The 15,799-nt window shown below is 37.2% G+C and overlaps 3 protein-coding genes across 18 annotated transcripts in view; 2 read left to right on the top strand and 1 right to left on the bottom strand.

Annotated features, from left to right (window-relative positions):
• Positions 1-1,938: 1,938 nt before the first annotated feature.
• Positions 1,939-3,554, top strand: LOC105424362 (uncharacterized). The gene is made up of 2 exons (XM_011634553.2): positions 1,939-3,201; positions 3,427-3,554. Exons 1-2 carry the CDS (start codon positions 2,559-2,561, stop codon positions 3,444-3,446), a joined length of 663 nt encoding a protein of 220 aa, XP_011632855.2. The 5' UTR covers positions 1,939-2,558; the 3' UTR covers positions 3,447-3,554.
• Positions 3,555-4,154: 600 nt separating this feature from the next.
• Positions 4,155-6,176, top strand: Syx8 (syntaxin 8). 2 transcript variants are annotated; one of them, XM_089078482.1, is made up of 6 exons: positions 4,155-4,269; positions 4,396-4,573; positions 4,740-4,934; positions 5,038-5,291; positions 5,371-5,463; positions 5,557-6,176. In XM_089078482.1, exons 2-6 carry the CDS (start codon positions 4,539-4,541, stop codon positions 5,727-5,729), a joined length of 750 nt encoding a protein of 249 aa, XP_088934608.1. In that variant the 5' UTR covers positions 4,155-4,269; positions 4,396-4,538; the 3' UTR covers positions 5,730-6,176. The 2 variants fall into 2 exon arrangements, with proteins under 2 accessions (XP_088934608.1, XP_088934609.1); XM_089078483.1 differs by having other exon boundaries at positions 4,232-4,328.
• A 3,993-nt stretch (positions 6,177-10,169) lies between these two features.
• Positions 10,170-15,799, bottom strand: part of mtd (TLD domain-containing protein mustard) — a 147,895-nt gene continuing 142,265 nt past the window's right edge. For all 15 annotated transcript variants that reach the window (XM_089078479.1, XM_089078477.1, XM_089078475.1 and 12 more), the window contains 3 exons: positions 15,144-15,425; positions 14,324-14,493; positions 10,170-14,234 (listed from right to left, as the gene is read on the bottom strand). In XM_089078479.1, coding sequence (XP_088934605.1) covers positions 14,099-14,234; positions 14,324-14,493; positions 15,144-15,425 — 588 coding nt within the window. In that variant the 3' untranslated portion in view covers positions 10,170-14,098. The remainder of the gene's footprint in view (positions 14,235-14,323; positions 14,494-15,143; positions 15,426-15,799) is intronic.

The following is a 15,799-nucleotide window of genomic DNA, read 5'->3' on the forward strand; positions in this document are numbered from 1 at the left end:
TATAATCTGTATCTTTTTTGGTACAAATAAAATTTTATTCTCAAATTCTTCTGAAATAAAGAGATTTTTATTAAAAAAAGTTTTTAATATTTGAGTCAAAAAATTATTTGATAATGTAATAGAGATAAGTAATAGATATTAAAAAATAACTCTGAACTTTTCCAGATTTTTTGGAAGTCTGGAAGAGTAAAAAGAACTTCAATTGGACAAAAGAAATCTAAATTGCAGAAGTAGAAATGTGATTGCGAAGAAGTTGTTAATAAGTTAATTAGAATGCAGGCAGAATTAATAAAATTCAAAGCAATACAGGTTTTCACTTGATAAATTAATCGCCGATTAAATTAATTGGAATTTATTTCAAATCACCCTCCCCCATCAAGATCATTATTTTTCATTGCATTTTTTTGATTGCCGAATACCGCACAAGCGTCGCCGATTATTCCGTTCAACTCGATAATGCACAAATCCAATCTTTCCTTGATTTTATTTACGTCACTTCTTTTATTACTGCTTGCAATTGCGCTTTTCTGTCCATTACTCGAATCCACTTCGCGATCGGAGGGAACTTTTACGCTTTGTAAGTTATTTTCGTGCTTACGACTGCCATTCACCCCTTTATTTTCGAAACTAGATCCAGCAATTTCTTCTGTATAATTTTGACACCGTAATTCATTTTGTCGCGCCTCCAAATCATTCTTACGTGTCAAAAGTCTTCTCAGCCGCAACCTTTCGAGAAAATTTACTTTCGTACTGCAATATTTCGTATTTTCTTTCAATTCTCCATCTCTATTGTGCACATTTTGTATTTGCATAATTAATTTTTTGTCGTTTTCATAAGTTATTCTTTCTACTTCCTCTTTATCGAGCCTCTCAAACTTTTCTGTCCTCATATCTCTATCATTCGTCGCCTTCATTTCTTCTTTAATTACATTACGAGATTTGTCGCTAATCCCTGTTGCATCCAACGGCCTGTTGATTTTATCTCGTAGTCGAACGTCAACCTTCTCATTCGCCGAAGCCCTTTTCCTCTCTGCCTTCCGCATCGAAATATAATGTCTTCTTGATTTCAGTCTGAAGCAATTGAGAAAAAATCGGCCCGCTTGGTTACGATATCCGGTCAAGGCGCATTGCACGCCTCTCGAAATTCTTTTCCTTTTGATTTTGGATGTAAAAACAACAGGATTCGCGGGATCGCAACCCTTCTCGTTAACGAGCCTCTCATTTGCAACGCGCGAGGTCCTCACGTCTCCGGGTCTCCCCTCGATTTCTCCCCCGAACTTTTTGGCATCCGAAATGGACCTTCGATACGACGTCGTTCCCGACGTTTGAACAGCGCGCGATCTATTTGGCCGTTTATCATCTTCGATTGATTTATCGTCACGCGGGTGATCCTCTTTAAATACAGCCACCTCGATCGGCGCTTTTACTTCCCGCGCACGTTTCGTGAATGATAAACGAGCGGATAAATCAGTGCCGCCTGGCGAATCGTCCTCTTTAAAATTTCTTCGCGACTCGTTTCGCGCACCCGTTCGATTCTCACCGTTTTTCATCGAGTCATTAAATCTCGACGGTGCCGGACTGGAACATCAAAATGTTTCTTCATGCGTGAAGTATTAATCGCCAGGAAAGATATCGCTTTGTCAAATTCGCCCTACTTACTTTTATAATTATAAGTTAATATGTAGCACACATAAAAAGAAAAACACGCGTCACACTTTGACGTGACCAAATCGTGATAAAAAAATCGGGATTGACTTTTCCATGTAAGTATTGAGAAAAAAATCTGTTCTATATTTACGTATTTAATACTAACAATATATATTTTATATATATTAAAGATATACATTTATATATATATATATATATATATATATATACATGTATTTATTATAAAAAAAAGAAATTGTCGAGAATTTGTTATACATAATTCTTCATTGATTATACCTTGATGAATTATGCGCCATGACTGAAGAAATTATATTATTTTCACTTTTAATTGTGACAATGTCTTCTCGTAATTGCAAAATCCTGGCATTCAATTTAGCTACAGCAGTGACAACACTATCGATATTAATTTCCGCATTCTCGGATAAACAATGGGACGAGGTGGAAACAAGTCCATTCGAAATATGCATATCCATTAACTATTTCTTTTTACAGCTGCTTTAATTGCGATTATAAAGAGGAAACAACTGTAATAATATTTGACACTTGAATATGATAATGATTTTTTTCATATAATAATAATAAAATTGGCAATATTCCTTCGGAGAGGAAGAGTCTTGTTGTCTATTATTACGTTACAAAAGAAATAAATGTGTAACTATTTCTTTTTCTAATCGCTAATCGGCGAGAGCAAAATAAAATTAATAATCAACAATACGTTTTCGCTTGCGAATAACGTCGCATCGCTTAAATGTCATAATGATGTGAATGATCTTCATGTCGAAGAATGTTCGCCCGAGACAACTAAATTTTTCCGGAAGTTAAATAAAGTAATGAAGAGGGGAAAATAATAAATTTAAGATGTGATTACCGTGTCGTCGGGAATTTCCGAGATGGCGGAGGAGAACGTCGACGGTGTCCTGACGCGCCTGGACGAGATCGAGAAACTGCAAACGGAATTGCGGCATTTAGTAGTGCCGCGTGTCACGAATAGCTCATCCAGACACGCTGGGCGCCAAGATTCAACCCCCCGCGATTCACCCCGCGATTCACCCCGCGATTCACCGGTGTCAGTCCGCTTCCCGTCCCTCTTCACGTTTCCCGTAATTTCGAATTTTACGTCGACGCCGAGGAACGAAAAAGACGTGAAAAAATCAGCCGCACAATTGAATCTCAATGGGAGATCGTCGAGCGGCAACCAACGCTCCACGGTAAACCTACGAAAGACGGGAGGATCTTCTCAAAGCGGAACGTCCGCGGGGGAGGCGAATGCCTTTAAGAGCCTATTGAGAAGCAGCTACAACGTTGGGAGGTCACATCCGAGAAATTCTTCGGCCTCGATTCCCGCAGCGGATTCGAGGGTGCCGATAAGGAGTGGTGGTATCGCAAATCGAATGCCCAAGGTACCGCAAGAAGCAATTAAAAAGAGATTAAAGATCGAGACGTCGAGGGCTGCAGCCAGAGATAAAACGCAGCGTGCGACCGGCGAGAGATCCAACATGCGGCTATCCGGAAATGAAAATAATGTGGATTCAAGTGAGTGGCGTATATTCTTATATAGTTTTCCCATTGATTTTTGTATATATATATATATATATATATATATATAATTTTTTATTTGTTATATATAAAATTTGTTATTTATTTAATTAAGAGATTTTATATCCTCCCTTTCTTAATTTTCTCCGGCTATTTCGAATGGCTATTTATTAATTTTCTAGTTTCTTGATAATCCTGCATTCAGTATGCTCGTCTGTGCAGACATCGGACATTCAGATTGACGTGACGGAAGCTACGGAATCGCGACTAATAAGAAGAAATAGGCCTTGCAACGGAAGCGGGCTTGTCGAGCGAATAATGAAAAAATTTAACTACTGTTTCGTGGATGATAAGAGGGTGACTGTCCCGTATCATCACCCGGGAAGTAGGACACCTAGAAGAGTGCAGATATTACATTCGCCAGCGATTGAAGAAATGGAAACTCCGCGATTACATGGCGTATCCGAAACGCCAAAATTTTTGTCAATTAAAAATGTGACGCATCAAAAAAAAAAAAAATCAATTGAAAATATAAAAATATGATAATATCATGATAAATACAAAGTAATAATGACACTACGTTAATATTACTGTATAACATTATTGATCTCTTATTAAGTTCAATATAACTATTTTATGTACAACATGTATTCATAGTGTTGTGTGAAAATTATAATATTGATGTAATGTTACTGTTAGTTTGTATTTACTAGGCTACTTTGCAAAATAAAATAATTTACAGCCTCGAAGATATAATTCTGATGATCCGACTATGCATCCGACTTGAAATTGAGAAGCAAGCTCTTGTCTTCGATTGGTATATTTTTTTAGATCCAAAAGAATATACCAATCAGAGACAAGAACTCAACGAGCACGCAAATCCAGCTAGCAAATCAGCAGGAAAAAGAGTATCGTGTGCCGCTGACTTTAGTTATTACAAGGCAGCAACTAGGTATTTGTTACAACTATTGGCGATATAGTCAAAGTTGGTTCAACTGTAAATACTAGATTTGACAACTATATTCGGCGTCACGTTGAATATAGACGAATATAATATTTTTGACAGTACGTGGTTTTAAGGTTATCTCGATATCAAAAAGCAAATATAAACCACTTTGTTATTAGTCAGTTTCTTATTAATAAAATCGTATTGTGAATTGTTATATGAAACTGTCATTATTTCTTCAACAGGTGGCAATTATTAAAAAATGATGATATACGTGTTTTGATCAAGAAATTAATATTTCCTGTAACAATGTAGAAATACACATTTGTGAAGTCATTGTGTTGTTTTGAATCATAATATAGATATATTTGCATCAACAAATACAAAAATGGCACTTATCAACATTGAAGGAATTGATCCTTGGTAAATTTATAAACAATATTTTATTTAAACAACACTTGCTTTTTATGTATCTAATCTATTATATATAGATCGTTTTAAGCAACGATATTTTAATTTTATCATTATTAATTATTGCAATTTAATTACCATATATAAAAGTTTGATTAAAACTTGTCAATGTGATTAGGCTCATAGAATATGATGCGTGTGAAAAATTGTTTCGTGAGATTATGGAACAGCTCACTATGCGTGATGGAGAACCAAAGACGTCAAAGGCTTATGGTAGTTTGTCAGCCAATATAAGATTACGTATGAAGCAGTATACGCGGGAAGTTCAGCAATTAAAGAACAAAGTAGAAGAAGCTTCTAAATTGAGAACAATGTATTTTTTCATATATATTTGTATTAATTCTTTAGCATAAGTTTATATTTTAAGATAGTAACTCTAAAATGAATCATAAATTTTTTAAAACACAATTTGACAGAACATTTGAGGAAGCTGAACGTAGGACAAGACAAGTGGAACAATTACAGAGCAAGGATATTCAGTTACAAAAATTATATGAGCCACGTACAAATGATTATGTATCGTCGCGCGCTAATCTATTAAGAACAAACTCATCAGCTTTCGCTGATGGTGGCACAACCTCTTGGGCTGCTGACGATGACGACGACAAACCATTAGACGTACAAGTATCTGTTACTGATCTTATGACTCAGCAAGAGCGAGTATTGATGGGTAATAATAATAATAATAATTCTCAGAAAAAATATTGATGATCATACATTGCACTTCCAATATTTTGCTTTCCTTGTAGAACAAGATAAAGGTTTGGAAGAGTTATGTAAGGTGATAGTTCGGCAAAAAGAAATTGGTCAAACTATTAGCAATGAAGTGGATCACCAAAACGGTGAGTAGTATAAAAAATTTTGTATTGTAAGCAATATGTAAGATAATGTCTTTATATAAAAATAATTTTTCAAATTTTTATATTGTGATATAGAAGTAATCGATGATCTGGCTGATCACATGGATAGGACTGATGAATCTTTAATCAACAAAACTCAACAGGTTCGTAATATAAGTTCCAAAGACCGAACATGTTGTTATTGGATAATAATACTTATACTTTTCATTGCTATTGTTGTTATCTCTTTGGTACATAATACATATTGATTGTGTTACTTCAATCTTCTTTTATAAATTGCCTCTATCTAAAATAATCATGCTAAAATATTTATAAATTAAGTATATAAGAAAGTAAGAACGTAATATATTATAACTTCTTATCCGTTTATCTAAGATTATTTAATATGATTTATTGAATTAGTATAATCATATATAAATAATAAGATGTGTAAATAAGAAAAATATTAATTTTTATCATTTATTAATATTGCAAATTTGTTTTATAAGTATATCATTCAATGTCTATTTTTATATATATTGAGATACTGTTATATTAATTATATGTAAAATTTTATCTAATTAAAATATATTTAGTTAGTTAAGAATAGTATTAATTGTCTATAAGAATAAATATCTATTCTTAAAGATAAATAAGAAGAGTTGTAAGAAGAGTTGATATATTGGAAATGGGAAATAAAAGGGTTGATATAATTAGACTTGTTACATATTTTACATTTTTCTTTTTTTTTTGTCTCTTTTATATCATAAATATCTATCCGGAATCTGGTTCTATGCGAACTTTCTCGGCGCCTGGGGATATAAAGAAAAATAATACTATCATTTCTGTGCTTAATTCACGCTTAAATAAAACGTACCGAAGAACTCTCTAGACTGTTTTGTGCCAGATATCCGCTTTCTCAGTTTCGCCAGCATTTGTAATGAATAGTGATCTTCAACGCGTTTTCTCATTATTATTCTGCTGAAACAATTGATAAAACGAATGCCTCGACTCCTTTTCCTTTTGCAATCAGATCAATGTAAATTATTCGATATTGCTATTGTTGTCTGTAGGCATGCTACTAGACATGCTACTAGATTGAAATACGTATGTACAATTGGCGCAATTATTTCCTTTCCAGCGGATATATCGCATAAATTTACAACACCCTCCGATTACCTTCGTTTCACAAGCTGGATTTACTTTTTAGTAGTTTACTAGTCGCCGAGAGCATGTCGCTCTTTCATAACATACAGTGAGATCTTATTACAACGTCCCGCGTCGAATCTCTCTGAGCTGATATTGTTGTACTGCAAATTTTCTTACATCGAATTATGCTCGCATAAGTAGAACGCCTTGCCATTGGGTTCAATAAAACTTCTCCTCTGCCTATAATCTCTGATTACAACAGAATTTTGCTGCGCTAGCTCTAGTGGTTACTAAGAATTGTGTTCTTTTTTTTTTTTTTTTTTTTTTTTCCTCAACACAGAAATCGCTACAAGCGTCACATCAATTATTCAGATTTTCGTACTGAACCAAATCATGCTTCTTGATCATATAAGAACAGCTCTACGGATACCTGTCTACATTAACAGCCGATCAAACATTTATGCAACAGGGGATCGTTTCCCAAGACATTAGTCAAAGTTAACTGACGTTCAAACCGATGCTCTGCCTCTTTCTAAAAGACCGAGGAAAAGAGAGAGAGAGAGAGAGAGAGAGAGAGAGAGAGAGAAAGAGTGAAAGAGATAGCGAATCAGTTAAATCTCAGTTAACTTTAATTAATCTTCTTTTTGACAACAGCTGCTTACATATGACGAGCGCAAAGCAAACGCGATGAAAAGCATTTTCCCAAAGCATCGGTCGAAAACATTCAGAATTCCGCGGCGAGAAGCAGACGGACAGATTTCTTTTCTTTCTTTTTTTTTCTTTTTTTTTTTGTTCTTTTTAACTCCCGCGTACAGGTAGCTGCGTACTCCTGTAGAATAGACGCACACCAATAACATAGCGTATACAGATTTTTAATTATGGTAATTCCCCGTAGCGAGACCAAGGTACGATGGCTTGTGCGCTGACTCCCATATTAAAGATCTTATCTCAAACGAGCTCTGACATCCTACCCTCTTTCTTTCTCTCTCTCTTTCTGACTCATATATGTATATATATTTGTATATATATATATATTAGAATATTTTTTCTTCGTTATGTCAAATGGGTCCCGTTAGCCGCTAATCACTTCACATTTACTTCGCCACTGGCCCGAGTTAAATACGTCTCGACTCTCGTGTTCTCAATAATGTGCTCATTAACGAGGACGACGACGACGACGATGACGATGACGGCGACGACGACGACGACGACAACTTTATCTAGCTAAACATCGAAGAACATCGAACTGTTTATGCGTGTTCAAGTCCCTGCAGTCAGTCTGAATCTAATTGACAATTGTGTATACCGAAGGTACGTGTCTCCTTGCGGTTGTGCTGCTCGCTTGAGTTTGTCCTCTCCTTTTCTCTTCGAGTTTTTTTTTTTTTTTTTTTTTTTTTTTTTACATTCAGTTCGATCGCTAATATCGACTACGTGTGTAGGTACATATTTTATACCGAGCGTCCGATTTTCAGCGTGGACACTCGCTACTCTCGCTTTATATAATCTCTTATGTACACAGACTATATGTAATGTCATAGTTTTTGTAGAGTGTAACGTATGCGGGGGGTGTTCCATCACTCCTGCAATTCCAACTTGTCATTCTCATAGTCTCTTTCTCTCTCTAAGTCTCCTTTTTTTTTTTTTTTTTTTTTTTTCATAACTAATAACCTGGATATGTACCTCTCTCGTTTTGTCAAAAAATATAAAAAAGATATATAAGAATGGATATATAAGTAAACAGATATAAGTAGATCTTTCTAATACAACATGATTGATTATTACTAATTACTCTTTCATCCAAATATCCAAATTAAAATAATAAACGGGAGAATAAGTAATTTATTTAAGTGGGTGACACTTGATTCCCTCCGAAATTTTTTTTAACGTAGATTTGAAATAACTCATTAAATCTACGGAGGAAAAAAAATCCGACTTTTCAATTCATCATTCGATTATTATAGAAAACTGACGTGATATCGAATGAAATGGAACACCCTGTATAATCTTCGGACAATATCGAATCTGCAATTTTGGATACAGAGAAGCGCGAAGGTTTTTAACGCGCGCATCGAGTTTTCGTTTTACTTCCAAGCAATGAAACGACGATCGGTTGTGTCGTTTCCAACTCCGAGATATAATAACGCTGGTTCATTGTAACATGTCCACGTAAGTAAAATATGTATGATATGACGAGTGACGACATTTCTCTCTCAGGTTCCAAATTCGTCACACTGTTAATGTAAAGTACTGTCACGTTAATTTCCCGTTTTCGAAAAATACAACCTGCCTGCAAATCATGATAGCCAGTTTAACGATGTCTTCGTGAGTCTCATCGTTTGTCTCAAAAAATGGATTTCTCATGAATGTGCGTTGTGCGAAATGCGCACACACACACACACACACACATACACACACACACACACACATACACATACATACACACACACACACACACGTATACAATTGGAAATCGTTCCTTATAATTGGGATATTTTTCTTCAATCTTATTCGTTATATTTCAGTGGCGGATTGGAACATCTCTCAGTCAAAGATTGCAATTCAAAAATCCTAACAATTCTCTTACGGTATGAAATTATTATTATTAAAAAAAAAATATATAGCAGACATTTGAGCATCAAGAGTGTTAATCTACAAATTTTTATAATTCATTTCTAAACTCTTGTTTATGAACTTCGATATACACATAATGTCTAACAAGTAATCCGCCACTGGGTACATGTTAGTTTAGCTCTACGGAGGCAGTACCGCGTGTCTCTTTGAATAATCTAGATAATCTAGAATAATCTACCGTCTGCCGCGAACTAAACTCGAAGACAGAAGACGCTTTGTGGAAAAAGAAAAGCATCTCACTCAGGTGATAGGCGAGGTGTGCCATCCGCATTGAACATATGGCCATGTATATCGATATCGATAAGTGTGTGCAAAAAGACTTAGCACACACACACACACACACACACACACACACACACACACACACACACACACACACACACACACACACACACACACACACACACACACAGAGAGATGTAATCATTAATTAACAAACATTATTCGTAACATCTCTCTAGGCGTGTAAACTAAATCTTGTAAAGATAAGTGAGGGACAGATGATGCGGAGGGAGAGACGACGCAATGGCTGGACCTTGAAGATTACATTCTTATGAATTCCGTAATATCGATATGATTAATTTTTCTAATTATTAAGTTATTAAGTGTAAATGATAGAAGCATATCGTAAGCACGTTACATCTTCTGGCTACTGCTTCACCCGTCCTTCGCTTACCTCTAGATACTTTTGTCATCTCTGGTTTGCAAGGTTCATAGTATGGTGAAACGACGTAGACTTATCAAACTTATCATCTCGGAAACTTTGGAAGATCACGACGCGTGTACGCTGTTACAACAGTTGTACTTATGCTATATGACTCGACTATGCGAGCGATAAAGGACCAACGAAACACACACTCACACACACACAAAAAGTGCGACGACGAAACGAAGAAGCGCAGAAAAACAAAGAATCAACAAAAAGCTCGTTTCCCAAGACATACTTAATATTTTATTTTTCGTTACAGTGCATATTGACATCTTGATTTTTTTTTTTTTTTTTTTTTTTCACATTAAGGCGAGGGTCAGTGAGTACTTCTTTCCACATGCTTCTCATTTTTGGCTTATCGTTCTCGTGATCATCTGCTATCGAATGCACATACTTCGCTCTTTCTCGCATATGATGCTGTTGGCCTGACCGCCGGATTTCGAATCCGGCAAATAAAACTATACCGTTTATTCCACGAGCAATGTTTCTCGCTATCGCACGCACACTTCACGATCAAGGAAGAGGAAGAGGAAGGACCTCTATCTCGAAATGGGTGTGTCCTCTGTGTGTGTGTGTGTGTGTGTGTGTGTGTGTGTGTGTGTGTGTGTGTGTGTGTGTGTGTGTGTAATGTATACGACGTCGTGAGGTCGAAGCGACTCGATAAATCATCTAGGAGCGCAATTCTTTCTTTTTTTTTTTTTTTTTTTTTTTTCACTTAAGGGTCGGCAGGAGTGACAGGCTAATTTCGACTTGATCTAAAATGATTATCTACTCCTTATTTACAGATATGTATCTGTACTCAATTATATTTTGTCTTATAGAAACGATGTTTCGTCATGAAACTTTGCTAAGATAATTTCTTTTACAATTATACGAAGGTACCTACGAAGAGGTCAATTTTGCAATTTAGCTCTTAAATAATTAAAATAAATGTAACTATCTACTCCTTATTTACAATGCAGATATATATTTGAGTACACCCATATAATCACCAGAAGCAATATTCTGCCACGAGTCTTTTTCTACGTATTTTTTATAAAATTATGACTCTTGCTACAGAGCGGAATTTTGCAATTTGGCTCTTAAAAAAAAAAATTTACAATAGATGAAAATATTTTAAATCTTATTGTCCTATAGTGCAAATCTATTTACGCATAAAATGAATTATTTATTTTCATACATTTTCTTACAAAAATCGCTCTGCAGCTTTCGTTAAAGGCAAATATTCTGATTACAAATATCATAATTACATAGCTTTTCTCGCAGTATTTTGGCCGTAATATGGGTGTAAAGGAATTCATCTCCGACAGAGAGATCTCCATAGTCTCTCTTGCCGACCCTTAATATCACATGATTACGCCTAGTCTCTAATTTACGCTCTAAGCAACGCTAATCGTACGTAACACGTTATTATGTGTCGTGTTATTGAGTGTACAGACTCGAGACTACTATCCTAATAAAGCCAATAGTGCTGCACGTTGACTTGATACTTTGTTTTGTGCTTCGTCGACATCGTGGGATCGCGAAACGATCCCGGTAGATTCGCTAAAATTTCGTGCTACAGGCACGCGAAAACGATCTCTATGCTCACTCGTGACGATTTTGCCTTAGTAGGTTTTACCTTTTAACGTTTCTACATCATGTCTATTTCGTATTTCACATGGAAAATTAAACTCATTAGAACCGTGTCAAATTCTCATCAAAGTGTCACACTATACTCTGCCCAGTTGCCGGCTTTTACTTCACGTGCTTCCCGCTTCTTTCCTTTTTATTTTTTTTTTTTTTTAATTTTTTTTAGTGCGTCTTGTAACCAGTGCGCGAACACTTGGGTCTCATTCTCTCGGGACATCTTGGATTGACCGCTCAGTCTTTCGAACGTTTTCCGATGGTGTTACATCGGCAGAGGGAATCGTGTGTCTGTCACGTGTATGCGAGAGAGAGAGAGAGAGAGAGAGAGAGAAATAGGTAAAAAGTAGATCAAAAGTTTTCTGCATGTGTCTTATTGTGTTCGCATGTGTTTGTGTTATCGTTAGTATAATAAGCACTCTTGGTCGTCCTATGCGCCCCTGTTGATCGGCAATCGATCGAGACAGTGGAACGCCTTCGTTAAGAATACGAAGATCCGAAATCGCATGTAGAAACAATACAACGCGTGATCGAGGAGTAGAAATCTTGTATCTAAAGTAATTATGGGGAGGAGAGAGATACATGGCGGTATCGTCATTAGGTCTACGTAGTATAAAACGTGTGATTCGTTTGAGATTGTAGGTTCAGTGGCACGCGGCAAAGTGGGCCCTTCTCAAACGATTGTAACTCAGCACAACTCAGTTCGTAACTTAATATGCTAGAAAAATTCGTGCAATCCCGAGGCAGTTGGTAAGACGCTTTTGCGTATTTTTCCTTTCCCCTTTATTCTGCGTTTGAGAACTGCTTGGCTTGTACACATTTTTTTTTTATCTTTCTCACTCTCTTTTGTTTTAAATCATCGAGGTGCACTAAATAGAGATAGGTAGATAGAGATAGGTTTTAAGTTTCTGAGCGACGCTCGTGCGATAGAGATTATAAGCTCGGACAGTGTATGATTGTGTGTAATACGGTCATACAAAGTTGGACTAGGTCTAAAAGAGCATCGAAACGCGAGTTAGAATAGCGACGATTCTTCGTCCGTTCGACGCGTTATCTAGAGTGATCGATCGTTTGCATTTGGGGAGCTCGTATGCTGGTAGTAAGATGGATTCACGCTCGAAATATTCGCTTCACATCGCGTGTACACTTGGCGTAGGGAGACAAAGAGAGCGAAGCAGGCACAGGCATGTTGCGTTCGTTGTGGTCACTCGTGACTCCAAAAGCACATCTACTACAATTTACTGACGACAAGATTCGCGAATACGATTCCAACTCGATTCAATCGGTGTATCATTGACTTCTCGTCCGACTTCTCCTCGTTTCCTTTTCTCTAATTGTAAGATCAGCTCGAGGTATCTCTTTCTCTAAAAACTACGTTTTTTTTTTTCTCAGATCATAGATCATTACATTCGGTTGCGCGAGAGCACGCTTCCCGTAATCTGTGTGTCAATCCTCATGTGTATGCAACGTATATACGTGTCGTGTACATTTTTTGGATCAATAAATGTCTGCATTATACATACACATATACATGACGAGCTACACAGCGTTCCGCAAAGAGTTCTCTCTGCTTATACCATCAAAATCAATCATTGCAACACGATCATATAGTATATATATATATGTATATATATATGTATATATATATGTATATATTTACATTTACTATCTACATTATCTACACATCAACAAACTGTTAGTTTTAGCATCTTCATCGTATTGAATTTGTAAATTATTTTCTTCCAAACGTTATGTATCTCGCCTTTCATTTAACATCCACATCATTTCCAATCATTCACACTTTCATTCTTTTATCACCATCTTCATTATTACAATCATCTGCAGCATTATCATTATCATCATTATCATTATTACCTTTACATCAGCGTTAGATGTGTCATAAACTCACGACTAGTACGAAGTAACAATCATACGAAGTAATCTTAATTCTTCGACTCTCGATTAACTCGCAAATAACTGCAAATCAAATTGACGACGATCTCGTTCAACAGAATATAAAAAAAAAAAAAAAATAAAATAAAATAAATACGCCAACTTAAAAAAAAAAAAGACAGGGAAGTCGGAGGCAATTAATGATAACCAGCTACGCGATACGCAAGTAGCTATGTTACAGCATGCGTTATGATCGCATAACTTCGGGCCACGACAGTCTCTTTTTTACCGTCCGCATCCCTTTCGAGGCTGCTTCTCGTCGATCTCACCATCTTCAGGCATTGCCATCGTTGTCTCTTCGTGCGGACATTGATTCATTTCTTTCTCCTTGGAGAATCTTTCTCCTTTGTCCCACACTGGGCGAGATTTTCCCAAATGACAATCGAATTAAATTAGTGTCATGACAACGTCGACACGGCTCAACTTTTCTCCGACAATGTCCTTAGAAATCGTTAGTCTTCCTCTAATCTCTCCTGGGGATAAAACACCTTCGTGGTGCTCACGAGTTCAGGTTAAATTAGGCTGCGGTGATGGCGAAAGAGTGACAGGCTGGGGATACGAGGCCATGTCCTATATGAACGCCCAACATTCCAACGTCTTGACGACGAAGTCTTCGCGCGGCGCCAACGGTTCGTTGCTGTATGTGCTGCAGGATTGTGTCCTGCCTTGATACAGATCGCCATCCAGCCAGAGTCCAAACTTGCCACTGAAAAACGATTAATTTTTGTAAGATTTTCTATTCGGCGGCAACCGAACAGCCGGTTTTCTTTTGTGAAAAATGAGAGAGAAACTTACTCTCCGGCGCCAATTGCTAAACTCTCGTTGTTGCCCTTGATGAAATACAGGTTGTCCCCGGTCCAATTGAAACATTGGAACCTCGGTGTAAACCTGAAGAGCAGGGACTCGCCGGTACCGTAAAAGTGATCGCTCACATGCAGAGAGCACGAGGTCAGTGCACCGAACACCTGTGAACAAAATGACTCGTGAAGCGTTGCGATGCGACACACATGGCGGCAAAGAGAAAAGGATCATTATTTGATATTTGCGTATTTATTTTGAGCTCCGAATAAATAAACAGTCCGAGTAAACGAGTTAGCGAGTAAACCAGTTTGAACGGACGCGGGACGTTTCGCAATGGGTAAGCCAACGCGACTTCGTGAAAATTCGCGTTAATCGCTCAGACTAATTATATAATAATCGCAAAACTTTCTACTTTGGATTAATCGGGTTCAATTGACCTCGGCATTTTACTAAATCGAATGCATTATTTCCACATTATAATAAGCTTATCCTTCTGGCAGTGCCAGAACAAGAAATCGTTCGTTTCAACAATGCAACAATTTTCTATCAGATATTATATTTTGAATGTGATACTATACCTTTTTAATAAAATATCTAAATGCTTTCTCGATAATACATGCCACTTTTTATGTGCTGCATTATTAAACGTAACGCAAGCGTAAAAAAAAAAAAAAAAAAAAAAAAAAACATGCCTGCAGTGACTATAATTTGGTTTCTGGATTTAATTTTCAGACCGCTCCGCGTTCTTCGGAGCAAACCAAAACTGTCGATCATCTTTTGCAAATTAAATTAAGAAGTAAGGGAAGTAACTTACATTGCCTTCCGTGTCCTCGATGACCAACAGGATCGGGCTCTCGACCTTCGCCATTTTCCGATACATGCTGTTGAGACTGAAGCCATGCTGGCTGGTGCTGAAGACGAGAGTCCATTGGTAACCCTCCGCCCTCGCGGGCAGATGACGGCACAGCTGTTCTCTGTGCTCGTCGCTGAGTATTTCCGTCGTGCCGATGAGATCGGGCACGATGACGTCGTTGTCCAGAGAAACGGCACTGTTCGCATAGAGGGCTCGCCTGAACTCCTCGCTCATAGACAGTACCTGCGAACGAGGCACGAGGTGCATCATTTTACTGGACAGGTTGCTCTCCGACGATGATAACTAGGTCTAATCGAGGAGGTAAGAGGCAAAGTCTAGTATTCATTGGCGATATCCATGAGACTTGATTGAGTTTACGTTACGAATGAAACTCTAAACGAATGAATTTCTAAGGGTGCTGCGCTTAATGTGTGTATGCGGACGGTCGTCGACATTAATAAAACACACGTGAGACGAAAAACCTTTCCTAATGTCCATTAAACACAGAAAACACTATCTTGCAACATGCACACGATGACTACTTTGGATAAAAGACCTTGGTGCGTTCTGCAAAAGTGGACGGCGGACAGAATGGATAGAGTCAGGCGGGATATTGG

The sequence above is a fragment of the Pogonomyrmex barbatus genome, unplaced genomic scaffold (assembly GCF_055798465.1).
Source record: "Pogonomyrmex barbatus isolate J1 unplaced genomic scaffold, ASM5579846v1 scaffold23, whole genome shotgun sequence".
NCBI lineage: Eukaryota > Metazoa > Arthropoda > Insecta > Hymenoptera > Formicidae > Pogonomyrmex > Pogonomyrmex barbatus.

What these genes read in the sequence shown, in the direction of transcription:
- LOC105424362 (XM_011634553.2), top strand. Translation starts at nt 2,559, where the DNA reads ATGGCGGAGGAGAACGTCGACGGTGTCCTGACGCGCCTGGACGAGATC. An exon ending in TGAAAATAATGTGGATTCAA is followed by an intron (nt 3,202 to 3,426) that starts GTGAGTGGCGTA and finishes TCGTCTGTGCAG; the next exon opens with ACATCGGACATTCAGATTGA.
- Syx8 (XM_089078482.1), top strand. Translation starts at nt 4,539, where the DNA reads ATGGCACTTATCAACATTGAAGGAATTGATCCTTG. An exon ending in GCTTCTAAATTGAGAACAAT is followed by an intron (nt 4,935 to 5,037) that starts GTATTTTTTCAT and finishes ACAATTTGACAG; the next exon opens with AACATTTGAGGAAGCTGAAC. An exon ending in TGAAGTGGATCACCAAAACG is followed by an intron (nt 5,464 to 5,556) that starts GTGAGTAGTATA and finishes ATTGTGATATAG; the next exon opens with AAGTAATCGATGATCTGGCT.